Source organism: Juglans microcarpa x Juglans regia, chromosome 3D (genome assembly GCF_004785595.1).
Source record: "Juglans microcarpa x Juglans regia isolate MS1-56 chromosome 3D, Jm3101_v1.0, whole genome shotgun sequence".
NCBI classification, from domain to species: domain Eukaryota; kingdom Viridiplantae; phylum Streptophyta; class Magnoliopsida; order Fagales; family Juglandaceae; genus Juglans; species Juglans microcarpa x Juglans regia.
In genome coordinates, this window is record NC_054598.1 from 38051783 (window position 1) to 38079127 (window position 27345).

At 36.6% G+C, this 27345-nt stretch overlaps 3 protein-coding genes across 4 annotated transcripts; all 3 read right to left on the minus strand.

Moving 5' to 3' along the window:
- Nucleotides 1–7667: 7667 nt before the first annotated feature.
- On the minus strand, nt 7668–9700 carry LOC121254380 (serine carboxypeptidase-like 50). Its single transcript, XM_041154388.1, has one exon. It carries the CDS (start codon nt 9399–9401, stop codon nt 8013–8015), a length of 1389 nt encoding a protein of 462 aa, XP_041010322.1. The 5' UTR covers nt 9402–9700; the 3' UTR covers nt 7668–8012.
- Nucleotides 9701–12058: 2358 nt separating this feature from the next.
- LOC121254379 (mitogen-activated protein kinase 12) lies at nt 12059–20493 on the minus strand. 2 transcript variants are annotated; one of them, XM_041154387.1, is made up of 12 exons: nt 19842–19983; nt 19367–19514; nt 17514–17922; nt 17284–17411; nt 17132–17191; nt 16534–16683; nt 16225–16380; nt 15965–16102; nt 15782–15855; nt 12959–13060; nt 12599–12857; nt 12059–12329 (listed from the first exon to the last, which is right to left on the minus strand). In XM_041154387.1, the coding sequence occupies exons 3-12, from the start codon at nt 17917–17919 to the stop codon at nt 12279–12281; spliced, it is 1524 nt and encodes a 507-aa protein (XP_041010321.1). In that variant the 5' UTR covers nt 17920–17922; nt 19367–19514; nt 19842–19983; the 3' UTR covers nt 12059–12278. The 2 variants fall into 2 exon arrangements, with proteins under 2 accessions (XP_041010321.1, XP_041010320.1); XM_041154386.1 differs by lacking the exon at nt 19367–19514 and having other exon boundaries at nt 19842–20493.
- A 1307-nt stretch (nt 20494–21800) lies between these two features.
- LOC121254381 (nudix hydrolase 25) lies at nt 21801–26039 on the minus strand. Its single transcript, XM_041154389.1, has 6 exons — nt 25638–26039; nt 25042–25092; nt 24279–24371; nt 23624–23718; nt 22160–22271; nt 21801–22081 (listed from the first exon to the last, which is right to left on the minus strand). The coding sequence occupies exons 1-6, from the start codon at nt 25701–25703 to the stop codon at nt 21977–21979; spliced, it is 522 nt and encodes a 173-aa protein (XP_041010323.1). The 5' UTR covers nt 25704–26039; the 3' UTR covers nt 21801–21976.
- Nucleotides 26040–27345: the final 1306 nt, after the last annotated feature.

A 27345-nucleotide genomic window follows, 5' to 3' on the forward strand; every position in this document is an offset into this window, starting at 1 on the left:
TTCTTATGAGTACTATATTCTTTCATCTCATATTTCATGAAATATAAATTTTTCTTTTCTTATTTGTAATACTTTGAGACTACTTGTTTTCACACACCATAAATTATATTTTTTTATTTTTTATTTTTTAAAATTTATTTTTAATTTTATTTTTCTTAAACTTAAATATCATATATTTAATAAGAAAAAAAAATATAATTTGTGATGTGTGAAAATGATAAATAGTATTTTTTTTATTTCTATTTTTATAGAGTTATTTACATAAACCAATATAAGAAGGAAAAAGAAAAGAAGAGCGAAGAAAGAATCTAAATGTTTACGATGACATATTGAGAACGGCTAGAAGTCGCCACTATAAAAACGATTCGTAGATTTATTGAGACGAGCCTTGTCGCCTTTAAAACACTAGAAGAGACCTAAAACCAGCTAAAAGCCTGCCTGACCTTCATACGGCTGCTCTATAAATAGTCCGCATTTAGGTTTCTCAAAGCGCCGTTCCATCCTGAGTTCAGCTTCCTCTGTCATAGCAGTTGCAGTTTTTCCTAGGCTTAGGTTCTGTGTTCAATCAGCTCGTTCTTTCTACTTTCTAGAGCAGACAAGGTTATATAGAAGAAATAAGCAGAAAGGGCCAAGGCAAATAGGGGAGAGCAACACAAAGATGATATGGCTCTGAAAAACCTGTAGGTTTTCTACAGGGTGCCCTGCCGTTCTGGCCCTGTACATCAAATAAAAAATGGGTTCTGTGCTCAATCAGCTCGTTCTTTCTACTTTCTAGAGCAGACAAGGTTATATAGAAGAAGTAAGCAGAAAGGGCCAAGGCAAATAGGGGAGAGCAACACAAAGATGATATGGCTCTGAAAAACCTGTAGGTTTTCTACAGGGTGCCCTGCCGTTCTGGCCCTGTACATCAAATAAAAAATGGCATCATAGTACGGGTTTTGTGCCTTGGTGGGGGTGGCTATGGGATTGAATCTTCGGTGTTCAGATAACTTCCCCAAGTTTATCTGGCCTGAGCTTCTTTTCCCATTCCCATCTTCCCCTCTACATCACAAATCCGCCTCCAAATGCCATTACATTAACACCCCTTATCCAGATCTTTGTTTTCCTTCTGGAAAATTTCTGTGGGTTTTCTTTTTCTAGTGTAAAATATGATCTTTTTTTTTTTTTTTTTTTTTGATGAATTTCAACCTGAGTCCGGGATACCAAAGCAGCTATAACTCCAATATGATCTTTTTTTTTTTTTTTTGATAAATTTCCTTGCGAACTTTGAAGTTCAAGCTACCAAAGCAGCTATAATTCCTTAGAAAAGGTAGGCTTTAAACTCACTTATCAAATGAAAACGAAGAATAGATCGTATACTCTGACTAACCTGAGAAGTACAGGCTATTGACTATAGAGGGCATTAAATGAGATAATATCTTTGCCTATGATGGCTGGCCCGATGGGTTGAGGATTTCTTTTCTTCTGATTGAAATGGACAGCAAGAAATGGGTTAGGATGACAAATACAATCCTGAGAGCATGAATTTGTGATACCAATTTATATAAAGCATGACATTAGTATCCGAACTTCAATACCATGCAAGTACAACAGGATTCGGAAAGACATAACAGAGATAATTCAGCTGGTACAATATAGGTACCCCAAAATTTGACGGCAAATCCTACTTATCAAACAGAGATAATTCACCTGGTACTTCCTCTACATAAGCCAAATAGCCCCCTCTCCAAAACCCAATCTTCTATCATTGCCTGAGAACTCAATGTCTGGTCATTAGGCACCAGATGTCCAGGTACCCAAAACCTGTCATGCTTTGCAACATATGCAAGATGCCAAGACCTTAACTCTAGTATTTGTTGCCGCTCTCCAGTTCTCCATTTTGGTCAAGTTAATTGCCTCCCATTGCACCTTCTCGAACTCATTTTTCTGCCTCTCATTTATCAAACCAGAATAGTAAGCATGAGCAGCAACCTGAGTCACCGGGTCTGTGAGCCCGTTTCCTATAGCAACACCCGCTAAGTTCAAGCGCCGTAACACTGGCAAGTGGGGATTGTTCTTCAGAATATAGTACCCAACTGCGGGAACATACTTCCCCACATAGCTCTCACCTGCAAAATATATTGGACGAAACTTAAACAATAGATCGGATTCGACGAAACGACAGATCGCAGCAAAAAGATGCTTGGCAACAGATTGTTGGTCTTTTGGGATGTTGTGCTACTTGCGGCAATTATAATGAACAATACGGAAAAGAGAAAAAAAGGAAGTACACAAATTTAACGTGGTTCGACAGTATGCCTGCATTCACAAGAGCGGAGCTGAATTTTCACTAAATGTTAAAGTAGAGTTACATAATGTTGTATTTATACTAACCCTAGCCGTACAGAAGTATTAGAAAATTCCAATAATACCCATATACTGATGGCTTTCTAAATTTGTCTTCCAAGTGCAGAAGCGATCAAAGTAGTACATGGATGAGTTCTATAGTCATTTCCACAGGGACAATAGTATTCATGCTGAGCAAACATATAATGAAGTATATTTTGTATGAAGAGCTTGTTTGTAAAAGGGCTATTTATGCAACCAAGAAAAGGAACAAGAAAAGTATATTTATGTACTGATTTGAAGCGTATTAATGAAGAATGGTTTGGATCTTTTCTCTATCTTTTTGAATAATTTTCTGAATGCTTGTAGACTTAAAAGAAATGGAAATAGAAAGAAATGGAAATAGAAATAAATGAGAAAAGAAATGAATGCTAGAGAATTGGTTGCAAGGAATTAGGAAATGCAGAAAAATAAATACCTAAGCTGCAGTTTTCATCCTTTCACAGATTGACAATAAAAATGCTAAAATCTCTCTTCTACTCAACCACTAACCCATACGAAATGATCATGATCAGAAAATGTAACAAATCAAGCACAAGTTATATCTTAGCTCCAAATTCCCTATTGAGTTGTAAAGTCAGTTGAACAATAACAGAAGACTATCAGAATCTTAAATCAGATCAAGCATCAGTTCTGCCTGACGTCTACAACAGATCAAAATGCATGAGAAAGAATTCCAAACTTCTCCAAATATAACAGCATTACAACTCAATAAGATGTGAAATGAAAATCAATGGAAAAATGAGCAAAGTCATGCCAATCTGTTTCTGGATTACTCCCCACAACCTAGGCTTAGAAATTTAACCTAACATCTTTGAATCCAAATATTTCATCCACCTTCTTGAATCTAACCGAAAGAAAATAAATAATATTAATCTTCCCCAAAACAGGGGTCTGAAACTGAAAATCCCTCAAGAAAAATCAAACTAAGAGATCCCAGAAAATAAAACTAAGACTGTCGAAAAAAAAGAGAGGAAACTCGCACGAAGAAATGACTCCTTTTATACTCTGTCCCCCCCCCCCTCGGTTTCAGCCCTTTGCGTGAGTTTCTAAGGCCACAATCCACTGTTATCCCGCGTCTTGCGCCGCTCGATCCAGCCCTTGCTGTCTCGCATGAGTGGGTCTGCTCGTGTGAGCTTGTAACACCCCATATTTTAGTGTATTTTAATTGAAAGATTATTTGTTATTAATTTAAAATTTTATTCTCTTGTTTTAAAATTGTTGGATTTTTAGTGGGTTTATTTTTTTAGATTTTGATTTTGTGAAATTTATTTTTGAAGTGCTTTCTTTAAATTAATTATTGTTATGTATTTAAATTCCTTCTCAAATTAAATTAACTTGTTGTGGGGTTTAATTATTTATTTTCATTTTAATCACTGCGTTTGAATTATTTTATTTTACTTGCTGTGTTAAAATCGTTTCCGTTGGATCGTTTTTGTGATCCAAGATATGAGGATTGGACCTCATTTCTTTCCCTACATTTTCTCTTTCCTCTTTTCTTTTTCTTCTTTTTTTTTCTTCTCCTTCTTTTTCTTTTCTTTTTCTCCTCTCCTCTCCCACACGCCGCACGACTCTCCCTCTTTCTCTCTCCGTCCGTTTCTTCTTCCACCCAGCCCCGCCGCCTCGCGCTGCCGTGCGCGACACCGCCTGGCCCACTGTCCTTCCCAGCCACCAGCGACCACCCCCCTGTAATCTCAGCCCCAACCGCGCCGCCGTTAGCTCCCACGCGCATCACCAAGCCGCGGCACTCCTTGCGCCGCTGCGCCGCCGTCGCGCCACCCCCGGCCACCATCTTCTCACCACATCATCCTCGACCTTCTAGCAACCCAATGGACCCAACCCCACCTCCGATCTGTCACCGGTGAAGCCCCACCATCAACATTTCCGTTTTAGGTATTTTTGCACTTCAACCGCCTATTGCGCCGCCACCCATGGCCAACCACCACCACCACTAGCTTCACCGATATCCCTAAGCTCTACCCTATCAATCTCGGGTCTTCGTTTACACCCGTTCAAAAGTGGGTTTTTGGAGACCCACGGCCACAGTGCATTTGGCACTGTTTTGTTGCTGCGTTGCCGCTTCTAGCACCTCCGTGATCTTTCAAAAATTATATTATAGCACTGTAAGTATTTTTCTCAAAGAACTTTTGAGATTTAAATGTATTTTTGCGCTAATTTATATTTACTGTGAATTTGTTGTTTGTGCCGGACTGAGTCCGAGGAGTAAAGGGGTCGGTTGGATTGGATGATGGAGTTGTTTGTGTGATTGGTTTATGCTATAAAATTTGTTGGCTGTTTCAGATTTAAATATTGGTGTTTTGAATTTGACGTTGGTCATGGTGGATATTGGTTTTTTTTTAGGAAGTGGTGATATATTTTGGGATTATGAGGGTTTTAAGTTTTGGGAAATTAAGATAGATTATTTTAGAAGCTTAGGCTTAAATATGGAAATCCGTGATTGATTGAAAACTTACGGAAATTGTGTGATTATTTTTATAGGTGACGATTTATAGTCGACTCGACATTTTTTGAGGAAATTTCTGAAAAGCTAAGTTGCCCAGGTAAGCGGGATTCATATACTAATTTTGCATAAACAAATAAAATGAGGTTGACTTTGAGAATAAATATGTTTATTTTATTTTGAAAAGAGATGATCTGAAAACAACCTCAGATGTTTATTCTGCATATGCATAAATTCTACATAAGAGAAAGTATTTTTCTGTCATGACTGGTGTAGACATGAGCTAGTTTTGTGCACTTTATTTCTGAACTATGTAAAAGAGCGAATAAGGAATTCTAAAAGTTTTGTTATGAACAAATGAGAATGTTTTGTTTATGTTTATCTCGAACATGTGAAATGATCTGAAGCTTTTCAGTGTTTTGTTTTGATGTGATGTGTCATCTGAAAACATTGGCATGAAGTTCTGATTCTGTATATGATTGTAATCGGATTTTCGATAAAATCCGTTCTGTTTCTGTTAAGGCCCAGCCACGGGTATAATGGTGGTTTATAACCCTACCACGGGGGTGAAACATGGTATACGGCCCAGCCACGGGTATAATGGTGGTTTATAACCCTACCACGGGGGTGAAACATGGAAAATGGCCCAGCCACGGGTATAATGGTGGTTTATAACCCTACCACGGGGGTTAAACATGGTATTGTCCCGATGTGATATTAAACGATGATAAGATTATAATGTTTCAGTTTAGAAATGCCAACGGATTCTCTTTTTGGAATAAGTATTTTTTCTGAAAAATTTCGCTCTAATGTTTTTGTACAAGTTTTGTTTCTGCATTTTGAAAGTAAAGGTTTTGTTCGGCTTATCAAATGTTATAAATGCTCATGTTTACATGCTAGTATATGCTCTCTGCTTGCTGAGTTGTTGATAACTCACCCCGTTAATCTTCATAATATTTCAGATGACATCGATGGCTCAGCTAAAGATCAGTATTAGAGTCTATGGAAAAGATTAGCATTGATTTGTTGTTGGGTATCTCATAATATTAGTGTTGGTGTTGGAGGTTAATTATCTTTCTTATGTTTGCTTCAATGAATTTAGACGGTTTATGGAAACTATGTTAATGTTTTATTATTTCTAGTTGTTATTTGAGACATGAAGAAGAGTTGATTTTATTTGGGTTATTGGATTGAATATTGGATAAATGAGTTTATTTGATTTATTTAATTGAAGTATTTACGTTCGATTTGAGGTTTGAAAAATGGATACATTCTTGAATTTGGAAGTACTCTAGCCTTGTTAGAGCTGATTATCAGGTTTTATGAGTTAACTCTCCGGACCCTCGGGGTCGGGGTGTTACAGAACTGCTGCTGCCTCGCGTGAGTGGGTCTGCTCGTATGAGCTGCTACTGTCTCGCGTGAGTCCACTCCCAATCTTGAGGCAAGTTGCTTGTGAGTCCACGATCCAGATCGTGCCATAACTGTCCGTCCTTGATGCGTGAATTGATGCCCTTTGCATTTCGTTGTCTCCCTCATCTTTTGCGTGAACTGATGCGTGAGTCTGCTGCCCAATGCCTTCTCTTGGGTATTACCGTGCCAGTTAGGTATTTCCAAGAAGAGTGCGGCTATACATCAACCGCACTCTCCGCACACTTCAATGTAAATTTTTTTTTTTTTTTTAAAAACGCAGCACAGGGTGTGTTGCGGCTGCAGCACACAGTAGGCTGCAATATATATTTTCCTTCCAAGAATACCCATATACTTTTAACATCTTTCCCATAATGCCCTGTAACATTAGTAAGATATGAGAGTAGTAAAATTTTGAAGTATTAGTTTTGGTGTGAACCAGCTGCATTACAACTCTTTTCAAGTGCAAAATACCATAATTTAATATTGAGTCAAGTACTAAAAATTACTACATAATTAAGTGCTTAATTTATTTTTTAGTTAAACAATTTATTCACTTTAACAGCTTAATTATGTAGTTTTTGACACTTCATCATATACCGTATCACGGAGGTGTTGCCCCCGTACTCCCAACCTATTAATCGTCCCTGGCAATAAAACAGTCATTATGCTCCGCTCTATTCGGTACGCTATGCTGTCCTCACTCCACTATCTGCTTCACTCTTGGCATCTGTTTGCTTTCTCTACATACGTGTTTCACCAGTATGAGCCACATAATACAACATGGGATTTCTTCAGTCGTGGATGCAATGCTAAACCCAGTTCCAATTGGATTATCGAGAAAAAGAAGGCAGAATATGCGGTTCCAAGAACCCGAATTCCGTTCAAGCGCAAGGTGTAAGTCGGAGCTAGTATTGTGTTCTTTCACACGCCAGGGACCAAGCTCAAAGAAGTTGCCAACCATGGAGGTGCAGCCAGGGCCACCCTGGAGCCATCTGATAAGCGGAGTCTCCGAGAGTAGCGAGATGGGCTTCTGATAATGCTTTGATGTGGTGGAGGAAGAAGATGAGTAAGATGGCCAAGAAGGGCTTGATGAGGAAGTTGGGACTTGCTGACTCCATCACTAACCTTAGGTATTGTCATAATGTCATTGACTTTTTGGAGTTCCATTAATACAGCTAGATAACGTGCATTCCTACTATGAAAATCACATTAAAAAAGTTCAAAATTTTTAGTTTTTGATGAACAATTAAACCCACGAGATAGTCTTTTATTTTGATCGATGGCAATTGATGATGAAGATTGTGCTAGCTAGTCAGAGTATTTTTTTTTTTTTAATGCATTTGTCAGTCTCTATATGTTATCAACATCAATCAGTACTCTTCATAGTCTAGATCGACTGGAAGACAGTGGATTGTGAAAAAAAAAAGAAAAAAACTTAGACAGTCATGTTATTCATTTGGTTCTAGCATTAATGGATATTTCATGTACAAAGTCATGGGCTGGGATTGCAATTCTGCTGATAAGTCAGATTTCACCGATTGGTATGCGGAGTGTTGGAATTTATTCGATGATATAGATACGTGCTCAACATCCCAGTTTTGATCATGATTTGAAGCATTAACTGAAATTCCTCCATTTCTACCAAAAGAAGAAGAGACTAATCAACGAATTTTACGTTGAACTACGGAAATCTGATGATCAATCCTCTTCTTCATAGCTACAAAATGGGTACCCCAGAATCTGATGACAAATCCGACTAATCAAACAGAGAAGAAAAAGACGATACTTCCTCTTCATAGCCAAACAGCCCTCTCTCCAAAACCCAATCTTCTATCATTGCCTGAGAATTCAATGCCTGGTCACTAGGCACAAGATGTCCGGCTCCTAAAACCACAACATGACTCAAATTCCCCCATTTTTGCACATACCCAGCAAGCCCTTCATTTACTCTCCAAACCTTCCTCTCTGCTATCAAAAACTGACTGAGCCCCTCCCACGCCATCGTCTTCACCCAAGCCTCAGTTGAAACCACACTATCCCTCATATCGAATTGCCCTTGATACAATAAAACCTTGCTCTCCTTCAGCAGAAATTCCACCATGAACTTCACACTTTTCATGAAATCATCATGCAAAGCAGCCGCCACATCATCGCTGCATACATCGTAAGCCATTGACTCCTTCACTCCCAAAGCCTTCTTCACCTCTTCTTTCCTCAAAAAGGCAAAAACCATTTCTGTTTCATAAGGAACCTTCTTGCTAAAGTCGTGCAAAGTCGCCAGCCCTGTCATTCTCTGCAACATAAGCAAGACCTGGGTTCTAGCATCTGTTGCCTCTTTCCACTTCCCCATTTTGGTCAGTTTGACCGCTTCCCGCTGCGCTTTCTCCAGCTCACTTGTCTGCCTCTCATTTATCAAACCAGAATGATAAGCATTCGCAGCATGAGTAGCAACCTGAGTCATCGGGTCTGTCAAGCCGTTCCCGATAGCAACACCACCCAAGTTCACCCGCTGTGACACCGGCAAGTTAGCATTCGCCTTCAAGATATAGTACCCAATTGCTGGAACGTACTTTCCGGCATAGCTCTCTCCAGCAAAGTAAAGTGGACGAGACTTGAACGACGGCTCTAACTCAATAAATGAAGTGATCGCAGCAAAAAGATGTTTGGCAACAGAAAGTTGATCTCTTGGGATATTTTCGGTTGCGGAAGCGATACTAAACCCGCTTCCAATCGGATTATCCAGGAAAAGAAGGCCGAATATGCGGTTCCAAGAGCCCGGATTGGGTTCAAGTACAAAGGTTTCAGACCTGGCTTTGCGAGATGTCACGCGCCAAGGGCCGAGCTCGAAGAAGTTGCCAAACATGGAGGAGCAGCCAGGGCCGCCCTGGAGCCATATGATCAGTGGTGTTTGGGAGAGCGGTGAAATGGGGTTCTGAGCTTCATAGAAGGCATAAAACATGGCAGAACTAGAGTCGGCAGGATTGACCGAGAGGTAGCCAGTTTTGGTGGGGAGGGCTTCATTGGGAAAGAGAGAGGTTGAAGTGGGTGGCGATGAGGCTGTGAGGTGGTTGAGGAAGGCCAGGAGGAAGAGGGAGAAGGCCAAGAGAAGAAGGAAGTTGAGGAACTTAGAGGACATTGATTGCATTCGAGTGTGCACAGTGCACTTACCTTAGCAATATGTTTTGACTTTATCTCCGTTAAGAGAGGGTACTGGTCTTAGTTACATGGTTTTCATCGATGACACCGGTTCATACAAGAAACAAAAGAATCATTGTTTGAAAAACAAAGCCCCAATAAAATCAATTGAAACCGTCCAAAACGTGGAAGCTTGTAAACAAACAATCCCAATTAGACTTGGACCGAGTAAAAAATGGTTTCGAATTAAAAAATAGGATTTGATCTGTTCATAACATTAAAAATTAAGTTTAGGTGAGTCATGGTATATCTTTGCTTAAAAATAAAAAGAAAAATCAACGTTTACTTTTTGGAAGCTGGTTGGAAATTCCCCTTTGGAACTGGAAGATCTGCCATTTGGTAAGATTTAAATGGTGAAATGATTTCCTTTTGATCACAACAAGATCTGATTAAAAAATTGGCTACCACGCATATGAAGGGGGTTGATATATATGTGATTGTAAACACAAATATCGTGCCTGAGATATGTCGATTAAATGAGGATTGTCTCCTCTGTTTCCCTATCTTGAAACAGGGGAAAACTTGAGCAAGTGAATAAAGCTTTCGGAGAACCTTGGCCTCCCAAACAAAGTTCATAAACAACTTCAAAGATAATTTTTTTAATATCAATACAGTTCCTTCTATAGCCTTACGGACTCAAACCGGATTAAATTCCAAAACTGACTCAACTTCAGAAAACAGATACCAGATTGGAAATTAACGCAACTGAAGAAAAACAGAACTCAACTAGGAAACAAAAGTTTCGGTTGGATAAGGATAAAGCGTAAAAGAAAGCACATGCAGCATATGCGTGCACCAGACTGTAGTTTATGGTAGTGGCCATTTTGTACTGTTATATTCAGCTAGAATATACATAGCTGCATAGTCAAATATGTAAAGGATTTTATGGATATACGTTGTTTTTTTTCCCCTCAATTTCACGTTTGGTTTATGTTGTTCAGGCTATGCAATGATACTATTCAGGCTTATAATTCGATCTTCAAAAATTTGCTGCTTTTGTTTCACCTATAGTCGGACAGAAGCCATTTAGGAAATTTCATAAAATACTAGATACAGTTTTAGCATCTGCTCTGTACGGTCTCTTTGACAAAAAATAGAGCCTACGTGAAAAGGCAGGTTTTTTTTTGGCGTGGATTAAGTTAGGTTTGGATATACGTCGAGTCGAGATGGAGATGAGATAAAATAAAAATTAAATAAAATATTATTAAAATATATTTTTTTAATATTATTATTATTTTGTAATGCGAAAAAGTTAAATTATTTATTATATTTTGAGTAGAAATTTGTAAAAATTATAATAATAAAATAAGATGAGTTGAGAATCTATTTCAATCCAAATCAGCATATCTCTCATTTTATTTTAAATAATAGATTTTACGTACCTTAAAATTGTAAAAATTATTTTTCTTTTCATTGCAATTATTTCAATGAGATTCTCAATCCAAGTTTTGAGCTATTCTAATTAGAATATGCAAAGTATAATTCCACTCAAAAGTCCTGTACAATGCTAGTTAAACATATTTTGGCTATGAATAATATTAGATATAGTTATAGAATATGTCAGTTCCATACACTTATTTTGAAGAAAAAAAAATGTAGGATCTTCTATTAAAAAAATAACTTTTTTATGTAGATTCCTGATTTATCTATTTTTTTAAAAGGAGTGTCCATAATTTAAACACCTTAAAACTGTAAATATTATTTCTATAATTCAATTGGTAAATAAGTTTAGCATTGATGAAGATATGTTAGACAACAAAAAGTACTAGTTGCCCTTATCTCCTTTGTTTTCACAAATGAGATGGATTGAAATAAAAGTTAAAAATTGAATAAAATATTATTAGAATATATTTTTTTAATATTATTTTTGATTTAAGATTTGGAAAAGTTAAATTGTTTATTTTATTTTGTGTGAAAATTTGAAAAAGTTGTAATAATTAAATAAGATGAATTGAAAAGAATTGTGAACTTTTGCAAGAACACCAATTGAGAAGTAAATACGCTAACAGTCATTGTCATGGTCGAATTTTCATGCTGGCTTACAAAATAATTGAGAAGGTTAATATTCAGTAATTTTGTGATAAAAGTTGAATTTCCATATCGTTACGTACACTAATTTTGTGATATCATTAACAGCAAACTATGTGTTGAAGAAATTTCTTTCGTGGGAAGGGCGTTACCAAATAGCACATGAGCAAATTATGGGTAGTAGGGTCCAGGCTTCTATGAATCTATACTCGCCTAATAGGTTTTCATATTTCATTTCCTTGCTTGGCCTTTTGGTCTGTTTGTTTCCTGGGGGAATTGAGGTTTCATTTGGTTGCTACGAAGGTGTGGAAAAGTTTTGGAAAATAGTCCAAACGGATCGAGGTTTAACCCCATAATCCCACGCTCGCAACTTTTCCACCTTAAGAAGTTACTGCCTCAAAAACTACCAAAACATTGTTAGTTATTAATGAGCTAACACTCGAGAAATTAATATGTTAAATAATATTGCACAAACTTATGAAAAGGAATTCCGCAAAATCAGAGATGTTGAAGCTTAATAACTTAAAAGGCATGGCAAAGATTATTGTATTTTAATAGCTTCCGACATAAGATGAGGGAAAAAGAAATATCAAGATGCGTCGCATAGTTTTAGGACTGTTCATTCAGTTTCAGGCCAAAACTATCAAAGCCATGTCATATACAATTATCCAATTCTTGCAACTTTCCTTCTACTAGCAAAAAAGGCACAATTAGTATCAGGGCCTAGCAGGTAAAACAAAGCTATCCCAACATTGCACATATCAGCAGTATAATCCAAGCATAATGTTGTTCCGACTTTCTATGACAACCAACCAACCGCCTCTTCGTCTTGTTCCAGGATTGTTTCTTCCTGTGATACAACAGAGGTGCAGAGTTACATGTTTGTGTCCCAAACAATGGACGTAGCCAGCAACTTTTCTCATGTCGATAATGGACTACACGCGACAAAAAGTGCCAACAAGATAGTGCATACACACAAACGATAGTACCCCATTCTATATGCCCTCTTCATAAGGAGAAACAGTTTAGAGTAGCTTGCGAATGTGGGGAAGGCCAGTGTTCTATGATGTGTGAGTTGCAAACAAATGAACATTTAATACTTGATCGGAGAACACTTACCTCACAATTATTTCCTTTTACAGCCAAACATTTAGAAGCACTTATGCTGGCACTCTTCAACAGGTTGCGGGGACTATTACTTGGTTTGCTACAGCCGTTCTGCATAGCCAATGCATTTTGGTAAGTATATTCTATTGTCTCAATCCTTTCGGACCTTGGAGGGCTCTGGATGGTTGCACGAGAAGCTGAAGCTGCATTACACTTTTTACAATTACCATTTTGGTCAGAAGTCTCATCTTGGGGTACAGAAACCCTTTCCCTGGTGGATAGAAAGGATAACAACCATCAGTGTGGAAAAGATGAAAAAATAAAACAAACTGCATAGCCATCAGATAAAACATATTTTGTCCAACACTAAACCTAGGCAAGGAGGCATGCTTCCTTTGGAGTGCAGTGCTTCTTTCTCTTTTACCATACTGTTCCTCAAGATGGGCAAATAGTCGCTTGAATCGATCAATTCCACTGGGTTACATAAAACTTATTAAGAAAGAAGGAATAAAAAACAAGGACAAAAAAAGTCATCAAACATGAATAGTTAATCATGAGTTAAATCAAATTACGTTGCACAAAATAATTTCTCCAAGTAAAAAGGGGATGTTCCCTCCAGAAGAAAATGATGTTGTGTCGTGAAATAAAGTTAATTTAGCAGAATAAACTAGGATTGGTAGTAAGACTGTTCATCCAGGCTGGATTTTTTCCGGCCCGGTCCGGAACCCAGTTATCCGGGTTATAACCGGGTTCCGGTTACGGTTACGGTTTTCAGCCCGGGTCAAACTCGGGCCGGAACCCGCATTGTGAAAACCGGATATAGCCGGCCCGGATTCGGGTATGAAATCCAGATTCCATATTAAAATCCCGGTACCCGGGTTTAGATAAAAAAATTTCACTTCAGATTTTCAATTCTTCACTCCCCCAAGTTCTCTTTCATGCGAAACCCTAGCCACGAAACCCTAGCCGCCATCGTGTCTCTCTTTCATTCTTCACTCCCCACTAGTGACCACGAAACCCATCGGCCTTTCAGCAAAGATTTTTCGGATTTCCTCATCCTCTTCTTTTTCTTTTCTAAGACGCCGACGCCAAAACCCTATCTCTCTCTCTCTCGCCGAAACCCTAGCCTCCTCTGCCGATCAAAGCGTCATCTTCATCCTCATGCCGTCGTCTTCATCCTTGGGTATGTTTTATTCTCTCTGTTTGTTTTGTTCTCTGTTTGTTGATTTTGAGTTTGTTTTGATGAGAATGTTTGAGTAGTATTTTTATGGGTTAAAATGTCTCAGTATTTGAAAGATTATGATGGACTTTGTTCAGCTGACGAGAAGTGTAAATCTTCTCGATGATGCTGTGATTCGGATCTTCGATCAGTTTTCTCATTTGGTGATTCTTAAGTTTTAAGGGTTTTTTCCCAGAAGGTTCCTTTTTTTTACCCTTTCATTTGCTCCTGCAGATATATTACTTACGAGAAGATTGTCAATATGTAGTAAAAGTAATTGATACATTCAGCTGTGACTATGCTTTTGATGCAGAGAACAGGGTGCGGTGCAGGATTTATATCACCTGTTGGTAACTGCATATATATATATATATATATATGTATAGACAAATTGCTTGATGGGTTGAGAAAATGTTTAGAAATCTCTTCTTTGGAATGGTTGACAGTTATGCACGCTTGTGTCTGTAGCGTAAATCTCTTCTTTGTATGCTGGTAGTGAAGCTGTTAAAACTGATTGTTGTTTTTTTTGTTATGAAATTGGTGTGGTTTATGGTTGACAGTTATGCACCCTCGTGTCTGTAACATGTGTATAGCTTTAGACAGCAGAGCATAGCCCTTTGTTTCTTTTACTTGCATTGTTGTGTCTGTCTTTGTGGATAAGATAGGATAAGCTATAACTCTCTTTTGACATAACATGGAACTGACTCCTATTTCTACTTATCGCTTTCAAGAATTTTAATTAATGATAATGTCATAAATTATAATGCTCCCTATGGTCATCTAAAGATAGCATCATCTGCCATGATTCTCTGCTTATGTCCCCAAAGGTAAAAGTATTCCAGTGCATTCCTCCATACCATATAAAGAATTGGTTTTTCAACTTGCTTGTTTTACCCTTTTTTTTTTAATTTATTTTGACCTGGAGGTTAGGTAATATTGCATATGTTGGGGTTAGTAGTGGAGCCCTCATAGTTATTGTGGAAAGTATATTTCGTAACTGAACAAATATGTAGAGTTTAATTTTGGTTTGATACCAGTACATGGGTTTATTCTGAATACAGAGTAGATTTTTCTTGTGATGTGTGACTCAGATTTAATGCATTGTGAACCTAACATGCTGTGTCTATCCTGCATTAGGTGGTGATTCCTTTCATGTGCAGGTCTGTGGGTAAAAGCCATTTCTTGCATTATATGCCCTTCATGTATTTCTGTTCACAGGAATAGGTATTTAGAGTATCATGGCTTACTGAATTGGTTTTGAATTGCTTTATTAAATGGTTTGGTTGATAGATTGAGTTTGATATTATGCATTCTCTTGTGCAGACACTTGCTCTTGATTCACATTCGTATTACCAATCTCAGTTCAATGGGACTGCCATTGAGAACTAACCCCAAAGAGCCACTGAGTTGGAATACTAGAATAAAAGTTGATGATGGAAGACCATGCTACTGATTGTATAATTCATATATTGTAATTTTGTAATTTTTGTGTTTTATAATGTAATGTATAAATATAAAATAATGTAATATGTAGTAAATCGCATTATGTGTTGCACGCATTTTACCTAATGAATATTGTATATATTTTCTTTTGCATGCATTTAGTTAAAATGTTAATTAGTTTATAACTTTAGTTATTTTTTACATAAAATTTAGTTTTCCATTTTGAAACATTTTTATTATTATGGACAATGTTCCATTAGTATTACGCTTTTTAACAGAAATATAGACTTTTAGATAAAATAAAATAAAAACATTATGCTTTTCAACATTACCTTCAAAAGAAAAAACCGGGTAGAACCCAAAACCCAGATTCATCCGAGTTCCAGCCCAGATTATAACCCGGCTAACCCAGGCCAGGTTTGAAATCCAGATTCCAGGCCGGGTATACCCGGTCAGGAACCAGGATGAACAGTCCTAATTGGTAGTATTAGCAGCAGCAGCAGTAGTAATAACAAGCACAATAACACTAATACCTTGGATACATGAAGCTACTCTGATCTGCACCTTGTAGGTACTCCTGCAGCATTAGTGGATGATACTCTAAGATCTGCATGGTTTGAGATTTACACCATAACAGATGGAAAGGGAAAGAGAACATGCAAATCAAGATATAAAGAATAGTAGTACTGAGGCCCCTATAATCTCCATGGGCATACCTCTCTATAGATTAGCTCCCTTACATCATCTTTTGTCAATTTCTTCCTTTCAAACTCAAACTCAAGTTTTGAAATAGGTTGCATAGATGGTTCATTGTCCACATTCGCCAATCCGTTGAAATATGGATCAGCTAATGCCTGAAAAAGAAACAAGTGACAATATCAGGAAATAAATATATGATGTCCAACCAGATTCTAAATATGATAATTTTTAAAAATTGCAGTAGACAAGACAACAATCAGTTTTACTAAAATCTTATCTCTTCAGCTGACAGGCGATCTTTAGGATCAAACGCAAGCAAACGCTCTAGTAAACGAAGAGCCAATGGATCTGCATTGGGGAATTTTTGCGAGAAAGGAGTTGGTGGCTTTTTCCTCATGCTATTTAAATATCTTCTAGCCTTTTCATTCCGAATCTGCGGGTAATAGAAACAATCTAATTGATGAACTCTCAAGAGCATACGTTTAAAATAGATGTGAATTTAAATTCGAAGAACCACTTAAAAAATATTAACAATGTTTTAAGAGAAATATAATCTCAAAGAGACCGATCAAAAAATACAACAAACCCTAGCAACGGATTCAGCTGCAGGAGTGCCAAGCAAATCTGTTATGAGATCCAATTCATGTGCCACATTTTTCCCAGGAAACAAGGGTTTTCCTGTGAGCATTTCTGCAAATATACATCCTATGCTCCATATATCGATAGCAGGGGTGTACTGTAAAAGACGATCAAATGCATTACCAAAATCTGGGAGGGATTGGCTCTATTTTTAATCCTACACAAAGCATGCAAGTCAAAGAGAAATAACATAAACTCCCCCCCCCACTGCAAAAAACAGAGAGTTGAAATCAGATAACAAAAGCAAAAATGTATCACCACAGATGATCAGCCTATACCAATCGTAATCCAGAGAAAATATAACCATGTAAATTCAAAAACGAGATCTTATGAACCAAAATTAGAAATTGATATAGTAAGCAGGATAGCTTCTACAAATTTCAATTGATTCATCAGTAAAGATGCAGTATCTTCCACTAAACAGACTTAAGCACAACCGTCTCCCCGTGTCCAAGCAGAAATCACAAAAGAAGTACCTCTGAAAAACTTAAATATCCATAGGAGAAATCATTAGAACTGAAAATCACAGGGATTGGAATACTCACCTTGGAAAAAAATGAACCGCAGAGTTCAGGAGCACGGTACCATCGGGTTGCCACATAATCCTTAGAAAAAATTACAGTTGGTCATTTGTATAGGCTTAATAAAACATTGAAAAAAGTGACACCTAACAATTTCTAACGAGGGAAACACATACAGTCCAGAAAATAGCCGATGGGGCATCATTAAATGATGCACGAGCAAGCCCAAAGTCACATATCTTTAGCTTGCAATCTGCATTGGCAAGTATATTTTTTGGCTTTAAATCTCGATGGAAAACATTTGCTGCAAAGAAAACAAAAGCATAAAAGAAAACGTATCAGAGGCACTGATTTGTAAAAACCAAAGGAAATTCTATCATAGGACATTGAAAAATGGAGGTTCAACCTGTGTGAATATATTTTAAAGCTCGAAGAAGCTGGTATAAGAAAAATTGATAATGTTCAGGTGTAAGATCGTCGTTTGCCTTTATAACTTGGTGAAGATCAGATTCCATCAACTCAAACACAACATAAATATCTTGAAATTCTCTTCGACATGGAGGAAGCATAATATGTTTTATTTCTACAATATCTGGGTGATGTAGCAGCCTTAGGAGCTTCACCTCTCTTAGAATGCGTGTGGCATCAGAAACATGCTCAAAGACATCATTAATTTTCTTTATAGCCACCCTCTCTCCAGTGTGAGTATCAATTGCAGACGCAACAACCCCATAGCTTCCTTTGCCAATTACTTCCTCAATTTCATATTGACTTGCCTCACCGTATTCGGTGAAGAACTCTTTTTCAAGCATGGTCTGAGTAAATAAAACAAGAAATGTCAACATTTCAAAAGCAAGCAGATACAACAATTGAAGTCCCCAAAAAAATAAAAAAGGATTGTCATTGTTAGCGCATATTTGACAACAAATTATGCAATAAACTGAAAGGACAACAAATTATTCTATGGTAACAAAGATGTAATATTTTGATATTTCAAAGTCCTCGCACATTTTTTCATTAGAAAATGTATTACGGAATTAAGGATATATCCTATCATTCCCCATCCAAATTCCAAACAAACAACAGGACAGTTGAGAAAAAGGAATGAAGCATTCCCGAACCACATACAGACTCTATCTACATTTATTTTCTTATGGGTGATTCTATTAATCTTTTTGATTGATAATAATGATAATAATTGTGCGTTCCATACAATCTGAGCGGGCGAATATTGTCATTGACATTGCATTCTTAAAGAATGATTTGCTGATATGATACCAATTAGGCAATCAAACCTGGTCATACATAAATATCTATATATATAAGAAAAACTGACATTTGGAAATTTTCCTTGATTAACTGTCTCAGTGCTTAGAAAATCTACTTATTATTGTTGCACCATCATCAAATCGCACTCACATTAATGCCATGATCCAAATCAAAATTCATTTACATTGCATTACTAAGAAAAAAGGAACATAAAAGAAGAGTTGCACTACGTTGACTCAACCTTGTTATCCATCCATATGTTAGTGCCACTATCTCATGAATTTATCAATTCATGTCGGATCGCGCTCTACAAACATCATTCTCCCTGATTTGTCAACTTGACATGGATAAATTTTTTATTGTTTCCCTCAATCATTTAGCACTTGAACAAAGACAAGGCAGTTTCACATTCCAGATAAGAAATTAAATCAATACTAAAAAAAATTTCATATGGCTGGCTTGTTTGCCTGAGTGGTAACAACTATCAATAGGTTATCAACAGTGCAGCAAAGTTTAACATACTCTAAAGTATGTACACCGGTAAGAAGTGATCATGAATATTGATTTGACCAGACCACCTTACCTGAAAGTAAATTTAAGGACTAATGGCTACTTTCCTCAACGAGATCTGTGTTAAATATTATTAGTTTACTTCAACCTTGGATTGACAACTTTGAATAATCAAAACCCCAAAGAGCACGAAATAAACCACCTTCATGGCCAAGTACAGGGAAAAACACAAGAAGAAACAGACACATAACACGCAACACAAAATGATGTTTTTTCATTTATTCCATAATCAAGAATCGCAAAATTACATATGAAAATTACATACTTCAACACCAATATTATTCGAGAGAAAGATATCAATGACCCGTATATAACATGTAAAGCTGCTAACACAGTTTCATATCCATGATCGGCGCATGAAATTGATTGACAAACAATTATAAAACACGATGAACCAAAAGAAAACAAATACAGAAAAACCTTGTTGTTTCTTGGTCAACAAAGCGACCGAGGACACGAAATTGCTCAGTGCCCTCGGTGTTCTCCAAAGCAGCACAGACCGGATATGAATCAATCGACCACCGCCTCATTCACGCGTGTGTGTGTACATATATGCGTGCTCGTGTGTCTGCGTATGTATATTAATAATAAACTTTGAGCTCGTCAACTGAACTGTAGCCGTAAATGATCACAATTTGGAAAGGCGAATTTTTTTACATATAGTCAAATACAGATGTATATAGCCGTGAAGTAAATTATTATTTTCTTCAAAATAAAGAAAGAATAAAATGATACGAAGCGCATAATTTGGATCAGATATTCAGTCTAGAAAAGGACAGAACTAATTGCAGCAGCAGGTCTCAAAATGCGGGCCTTATCTTATCAGTTTGCCACAATGCAAGAACAGCAAAGAGAGAGAGAGAGAGAGAGATTGTGCGCTTGACGGTTGACTCACCTTACGAGGTTCCGTAGGGGCAAGTCTGTGGTTTTTCCGTTGGGGGACCTTGATCGGCTTCAAGCCCGAGATATTGATATCCACAGTGATCGTCAGCTCCTTTTGAATTTGTTTCTCTTCCCTGTGTTGTTCGGTGGTTGACGATGGTGATGGTGATGGTGATGGTTGGACGGCGTCGTTTGGTGAGCGTTCATGACGGCTGTTACAGTCAATGGCGTCGACAACAGCAGAAGAAGAACAAGAGGAAGACGTGGAGAGACTCTGAAACCATCGTACAAAGCCTTCCATTGTTAAATCTGCAACGCGCCGCACCCTATCTTTCCCCTCAGCTCAGTCCAACAACACTTGTCGCTTATGTCTGCGTGTCTCTCTCTTTTCCCCCCTTTGTGTGTCGGATCTGAAAATAGTTTGGCAATTCTCCGGTGGGTATGGTTTCTCTCCGATAGCGTAAAGCAACGAATAAGATGGTACCAGGTCAGCAGACAAACGCGATGGCGGTGCGGAACCGAAGATCCCTCCGTTAAATCAGGCAGAGATCCCGCACCAACAAGAGAAAAACGGTGTACTCCTCGTATATTACATACGTTTCTATCATTCTATGCTCAACTATTAACCCCCAATAAATTTCTTACAACGTGACCAATGTCATTTAACAGGAACAAAGTAACACCCGTCATTTTATGTTTGGATGAATTGAAAGTTAAGGAAAACAAAGGAAAAGCGGATGGGATGATGACCTAAATTATGACGACCAATCCGAGAGACTAAAAAGGGGAAAAGACTAATTAATTATGCATTTAGCTGTCTTTTAATGATGAGCTGAACTAAGTTATTTATTAATAGTATTGAGTTGAGTAGATAAAATAAGTTGTGTGAAATCTATCTAAAATGAGTTTATATGCGCTTAATATTAATATGAGTTTAGTACTAATTATGAAAAATTAAAAAAAATTTATGAATCTCATGTATAAAGATGTGTTGAGTTAAAAAATATGTGGATACCACGTATAAGAAGGTTTTGAGTTGAGATAAGTTTAATAATTTAAGAATTAAATATTTAGATATTAGACTCAATTTTAAATTAAATTGAATTAAGTTGATCTCAATTGAGTCTTACTACTTAACATCACTTGGAAAGTAAGAACCAATCTAATGGTTGATAAACGTTATTAATTTGATGGAAGTTTTACTAGTGGTAGACTACATAGATATGGACACGTCAGAGTATTAATATAAGAGAAATATTTTAGTAATAAAATTATTTTATAAAAATAAATTTATAAAATAATGTGATTGATATAAAAGTAATGTTATATGCAATCATGAAATATATAAGCACCATGCAATCGCTTTAAAAAAAAAAATGAGATCTACTATTTAATTTTTTTTTCCATATGGGTCTAATATTTATTTATTTTTTTCAAAATAATTATGCAGTATTTACTCATTCACAACTACAACTATTATTTCTCTTAATATAATACGTTAATTGTAATACGAAAAATGCTTTATTGCATTCACAATTTAAGGGCTTTTTATCAATACGAGTTATCAAGCTTGCAGTTGCTGTGTTAGAACTGCAGCTCGTGTTTTGCTTTAAGATTTTAGGAGGCATCGACCATGTTTTGTCCGCATCCACCTTTGTTCTGGCCAGGAGCACTCACTAGTTACTCTCTCGGCTATCTGAGTGCAATGAATGAAGCCTCCACAACGAGTGACTGCAAGCTTTGGTTTGGGAGGCCTCTCTCAGCTTCGACCAAGTGGTACCTGCTGCCGAGGATGATGATGCTGTTGATTGCAGACGTATGTGCTACTGTTGATTTGCTGGTTTGAGATTCGGGTTGACACTTCCAAGTGTCGAAAGCTCTGTCCTCTACTTGAAATTGTGAAGTTACATCAATTGATGTCCCTACTCCCAACATGAACAAAATGATGCATGTTTTCATGAAAGCAAACGAGTAAAATTAATTGGACACAGCTTTTATTATCACAAAACAAAAACACCCATTTAATTTTAAGTACTTACTGGCATTTCCATTTACAAAGAGAAAACTTCTACCGAATCCAAATTTTACACGTAAATTGAGTAGATCATGGACAGAACTACAAAACCACAAGATCCACACCCACAACATTCACCATTTAGACGATCTACATTTTGTGGATATTGTATTTCCATTAAGGTATGGCTTGAAGGTGCTCATAACTTCCTCATACGTTGGCCTTTTGTAGTCCACCGCCTGCCAACAGTTTTATCCCTTATGTTACCAAGTCGAAACAGATAGAAAGATTATCTCAAAAGAGTTTCTGTAGCACACCTGCTCAATAACTTCTTCCGGGCTTGCCCATTTCCACTCTGCAAATTCGGGTTCTGCTTCACCATTAGCTAGGTTGATCTCACTGTCATCTTTTGTTGATCTCATAAGGAACCTGTCATGTGTCCAAATTCATCATCAGGCAGCACAAAGTAATGGGGTAAAATACCCATATAAATCTATCAGCACATAGTACAGTTATAAAATTGCTAAAGGGGAAATGAGAAGAATTTTAATTGCCCAAAAGTTATATAGAATAAATTTCTTTTTTTTTTTTTTTAATGGGAAGCCACTAAAGCGTAAAAGGTAGCATATAATCCTGTGTTCTTAATTGCTCACATTACAACACTTGTAAGAGATTGATGGAAGGGTTCAATGTTTCATATACAAGTGGCAAAGACAAAAAAATACATTTGTTCAATGTTTCATTTGTGGGTGCGCATAATTCACTAAGATGGGAGCCTGACAAATGAAGAGTACCAGTAAGTTAGACAAACCCAAATGTATTTTTCACGGCAACCAAACAAAAGTATTCTATGTCTTGTATGCATGGTGTCACTTGCTTTCTGTGCATGCAAAAAGCATAGATGTCAGCCTTGAAAACATCTTAGACGATTGAGGAACAAAAAATCCATATGAGACCTAATTTATCATTAAAGCAACTGAGAGGCGCTTTCCACTAAATTAATCAAGAAGCTGATGTTTACACTCTAAACAGCCTCTGGGAAGGTAGCTTTTGGTAAACGAGTTTAAACCTTGACCTAAAACTTCTTCATCTGTTATTGTGAAGCTCTTACTCTCTAATACATATAATCTCTGTTATTGCAAAGCTGTTAGATTTTTAGAACATATAAGAAGATCAGTAGTCTATTGCAGACTTGGGGCATTATTTTCCACTTATAGTTTTTTTGGAAAAGGGTTCCAAACATAGGTTAATGACTAAAAATAAATAAACAAACAGTTCCTTTAGCTGGATGCTCAAACAGGCACTTCTCCTCTCATATAAGAAATGCATATTGGTCAATTTGCACATATATAACTGGTACAATTAATATATTTCCCTGGAAAAGCATAACCTATGTTTGGATCTGAAGAAGACTGAGGAAAGAAAGTTGTTTAAGTGCTTAAGTAGTGAAGCTGCTACTTCAAGCAATTTGATTTTCCTTCCTCTCAGTTGTTTCTGAGATTCAAAACAAAGGCCAATGGAAGAAAGAAAACGCTCTAATAGAATTGCGTGGAACAGAAGATAATGTGGAAAATGAGAATTAGAAGAAACCAGGCCTTGAGATTGATTCATCAAGCTCAAGATGCATCTCATTACTAGTTGCAGAGTTCAAAACAATATGGTATTTAGATACCAAAATAAAACAAAGGCTAATTGAAGAGGGACAAAAATCAAATGGATATTTAAAAAACCAGGCATGTCTTTCATGATGTATTTGAGTGTCTGAAGAAAGAAAGACACACCACTTCTGTGCCTGCCCATGCCATTCACCTCCCCAAAGACGATTCACTTTGGCCTTCACAGCAGGAGGGAAGTCATACGTCAACCAATTTGGAACCTGCTAGCACATATTCTGAATCATAATTAACAAAGAAGCTATCCTTACTTTACTCCACCCTACAAAATAAACTCTGAGTGGCAACATATTATACCAGCACATCTTATAAGCTTCAAGCATTCTGAGATTGCTTCATCCTGCAGTGAAATTATACAACTCTAGCACCTTCATCGAATTGATTTAAAAAAATGTTCAAAGAATCGTGATGGTACAGAAACAAAGTTTGGCATGTTCTATCTTATGTTTTCTTAGGGCTAGTTTGGGTAGTTGAGTCATTATTTTATTATTACTTTTCACCTACTTTTCACCTACTTTTCACTACTATTCACTACTATTTAATATTCTATCATTACTTTTTCACTATTATTCACAGAATATCTTAGATCATCTCACTACCCAAACGCAACCTTAGTCATTATTACATTATTTTTTTAAACATGAGGAGACCTAAATTTTGACATTTTGGTGGTCCAGTGAATTCGTGGGCATAATCGTACTGGCATAGAACTAAACAAACAGCAAACTGAAACAGTAGAAGCGCTTCATTTTTCCCCTACAACCTCGGCAATAATTTCAGCAGATACTATTCCAGTTTCTTCTCGCAGTTCTCTGATGGCTGCAGATTTGGGCTCTTCGCCATCTTCGATGCCTCCCTGAGATGAAAGATCCCATAGCCAATTAAAGTCAGCTGCAATATGTTGCCACTAAGGGAAAATGTAGGGTAAAAATTGGGAATCTAAAAAAACATTGTGGCACGATGCAAAAGAAAGTTCAAACTCTATAGTGGTTGGTTGAGACCAAAATCCGTCAAATGGATCCTTGAGGAAGGATGTCACTGACTCCAAGTTAACCCAAGATTTGTCTGAGGCCAAAATAGACTTAGAACCCAACATGACAAACTTTTCTGCCCAGAGACAGCAGGTAATGATGGTCCAACCAACAAATCACTTGGGAAAATATTGGTAAAGAGTCTTTTACCGTGTGGAAAATGTCTCGTAGGATGACAATAGCAAATGGAGAGGTGGGGATATGAATAACTAGGTCAAACCCTTTGGCCCCACTACCTTAGCGGCCACAGTTAATTCATGTGGCAACAGAGTTCTATTAATAGAGCGCAATGATAAGGAATGCATTTACTCTACACAGTATCATCTACTAGATACCGTAAGTCATGCGGTCAAATCCTAAGGAATCAAATCAGTGCCCTTAAAAAATTTGGCTATGAATCCATATGATGTGTGCATCTAATTTCTTAAATAAATAAAAACATGAGCTTGTTAAGAGGTATCATAAAAGCAAAACAGAGCATCTATGCTGTATCACCTGAGGCATCTGCCATGCACCTGGAACATTCAATCTTGAAGCCACAAATACCTGCAAGAAAATCTCAAAAAGTTGACATTTTTTGTCCATTTGATTATGCAGGCAGAGCTCCGAAATGAATCTTGAGTTTTTTTTATTGCAGCTTTACTTGTTCCACTCCATAATTTAATCCGTGTAGGTAAATATCATTCTAGCGTTGTGTTTAATTCTACTGAAAAAACTCAACCAACCTAAACACCCAACATCAATAATTCCAGCCAGAGTTCGACCGAAATTTCTAATTGCAGTCTTGCAGATGAGACCAGACTAAAATATTCTATAGTTTTAAAAAAATTATAAGAAAAGATCATAACTTGATTTGAGTCCTGATTTCAAGAAAGCCACAAGAAAAGAATAATACAGGGTAAGTCCAACAAAGACAAAAACCATTACCAAGAAATTGAAAAAACCTCAGAGAAAAGAATTCAACACTCAATTCTACTTTTTCTACAAGAAAATCCACTGCCGATCTTTAATATCTCTTCTTATTACAGAAACAGCTGACCATCTACGCCCTTAACAAAAAAAGGAAAAACTAAAAAAGGGACAGAAGTTACTTGGTTGTCAGAGTTGACGAGGCAAATGCCAACGTTGGGACGGTAACCAGGAGGAAGACCCTCCATTTTTGCTTTGGAGCTTTCAGAGAGAGAGAGAGGGAGAGAGAGAGGGAGGGAGAGAGAGAGTTAATGCTTATGACTCGAAGAAATTCAACAAGAAAAAGTGGGTTAGTGGTGTTGTGGGGAAGTAGTGAAGCTGATTCTGACTATTGACAAAAAGGCTGACTCAGAGGGGGAGTGGGGTTCGAGAATTTTGCGATTCTTATCGTGCGCACCGTTCCACCCAGGGTTTAGTTTATTTAGTACCTGTCAAATATTAAATTGGCTGGTGAGGAGGGATAGGCTCATAGCGTCCTCCGCTTGTTATCATGAGCTCTCTCCATTTCTTCATTTTCTGAGTATTTATAGAATCGTGATGGAACGAGAGAGAGAGAGAGAGAAGGAAATGAGGACATCATGTCATAGGGATAGAAGGGGATGGTGGGCGCAAGATAGCATTGCGCACGGAGTGGGTGACGTAGTCAATCAGATAGCGAAGAGAAAATTTTTAAGGAAAAAGCCAGATGTTAGACAGAAAGTAGTGGGCGAGGGAGGCCGTTGACTTTCAGTAGCAGCGCTACAGACACCCTTAAAAAAAACAAGGAAGGTGGACCTACGCACTTATTCGCTTCCTTGTTTGTATCAAAGATCTTTTTTTCAAAAACAATATATATATATATATATGAAATTATTGATATTTTTTTTAGATTTGTAAAATATGATTAGATTGAAAAAGTCTTGAGATTTGTTTTTATTTATGTTTGGAAAGTAATTAATTAGGTAAATATTTTAGAAATAATTCTTGCAGTCTTTTCATCGAAACAATTCTCAAAATTTATTAAAAACTAACATAGTGGATGTTATAAATTATTGCACACTAAAGTTGTTGCTTTTAGGCGTGTTGTTAAATAGTCAGATCACTAGTGGATGTTATAAATTATAACTTTATGTTTGGAGTCAAAGTGTTAAATAGTGTGAAAATAACTTTATAAAATATAATAATATTAGATACAATTTTAGATTCAGAATTTAATTAGTGTTGATATTAAATTGCCTAGATTTTAACATTATAAAAGAACATATTGCAAATTGCCTAGATTTTAATATATATCTTATTCACTTTTTTTTATTTTATCTTTTTAGTACTGTGTTGTGCGTAAAGTTTTATATTTTTTTGTTTAAAGTAATATTAGGTATAATTTTAAGGTGTATACATTTATCTATTTTTTATAATAAAAAAAGTAGATCTATCATTAAAAATAAAGACAGTATAAATCATTTCTCTTTTATTTAACTTAGATCAGAAATTGAAGTAATTAGTTTAAGATATCGAAGCAAAGATCACATGAAATCTACGTTTCTTGCGTTGGATCAAAGCAAAATAATTTATTATACTTATATTTTATATAAACATCCACGTGCAGTTTGAGCATGCATTACGATAACATGAGTTTGATCACGAGAATTAATTGATCCACATGCCATTCAAACAAAAATTGATAGGTGCCATTGGATAAAAAAAAAAAGAATTGAAATGAAAATTGAAAGTTGAATAAAATATTATTAAAATATTATTTTTTAAATATTATTATTATTTAAAAATTTAAAATTATTAAATTATTTATTATATTTTATATAAAAATTTAAAAAATTTATAATGATAAGATAG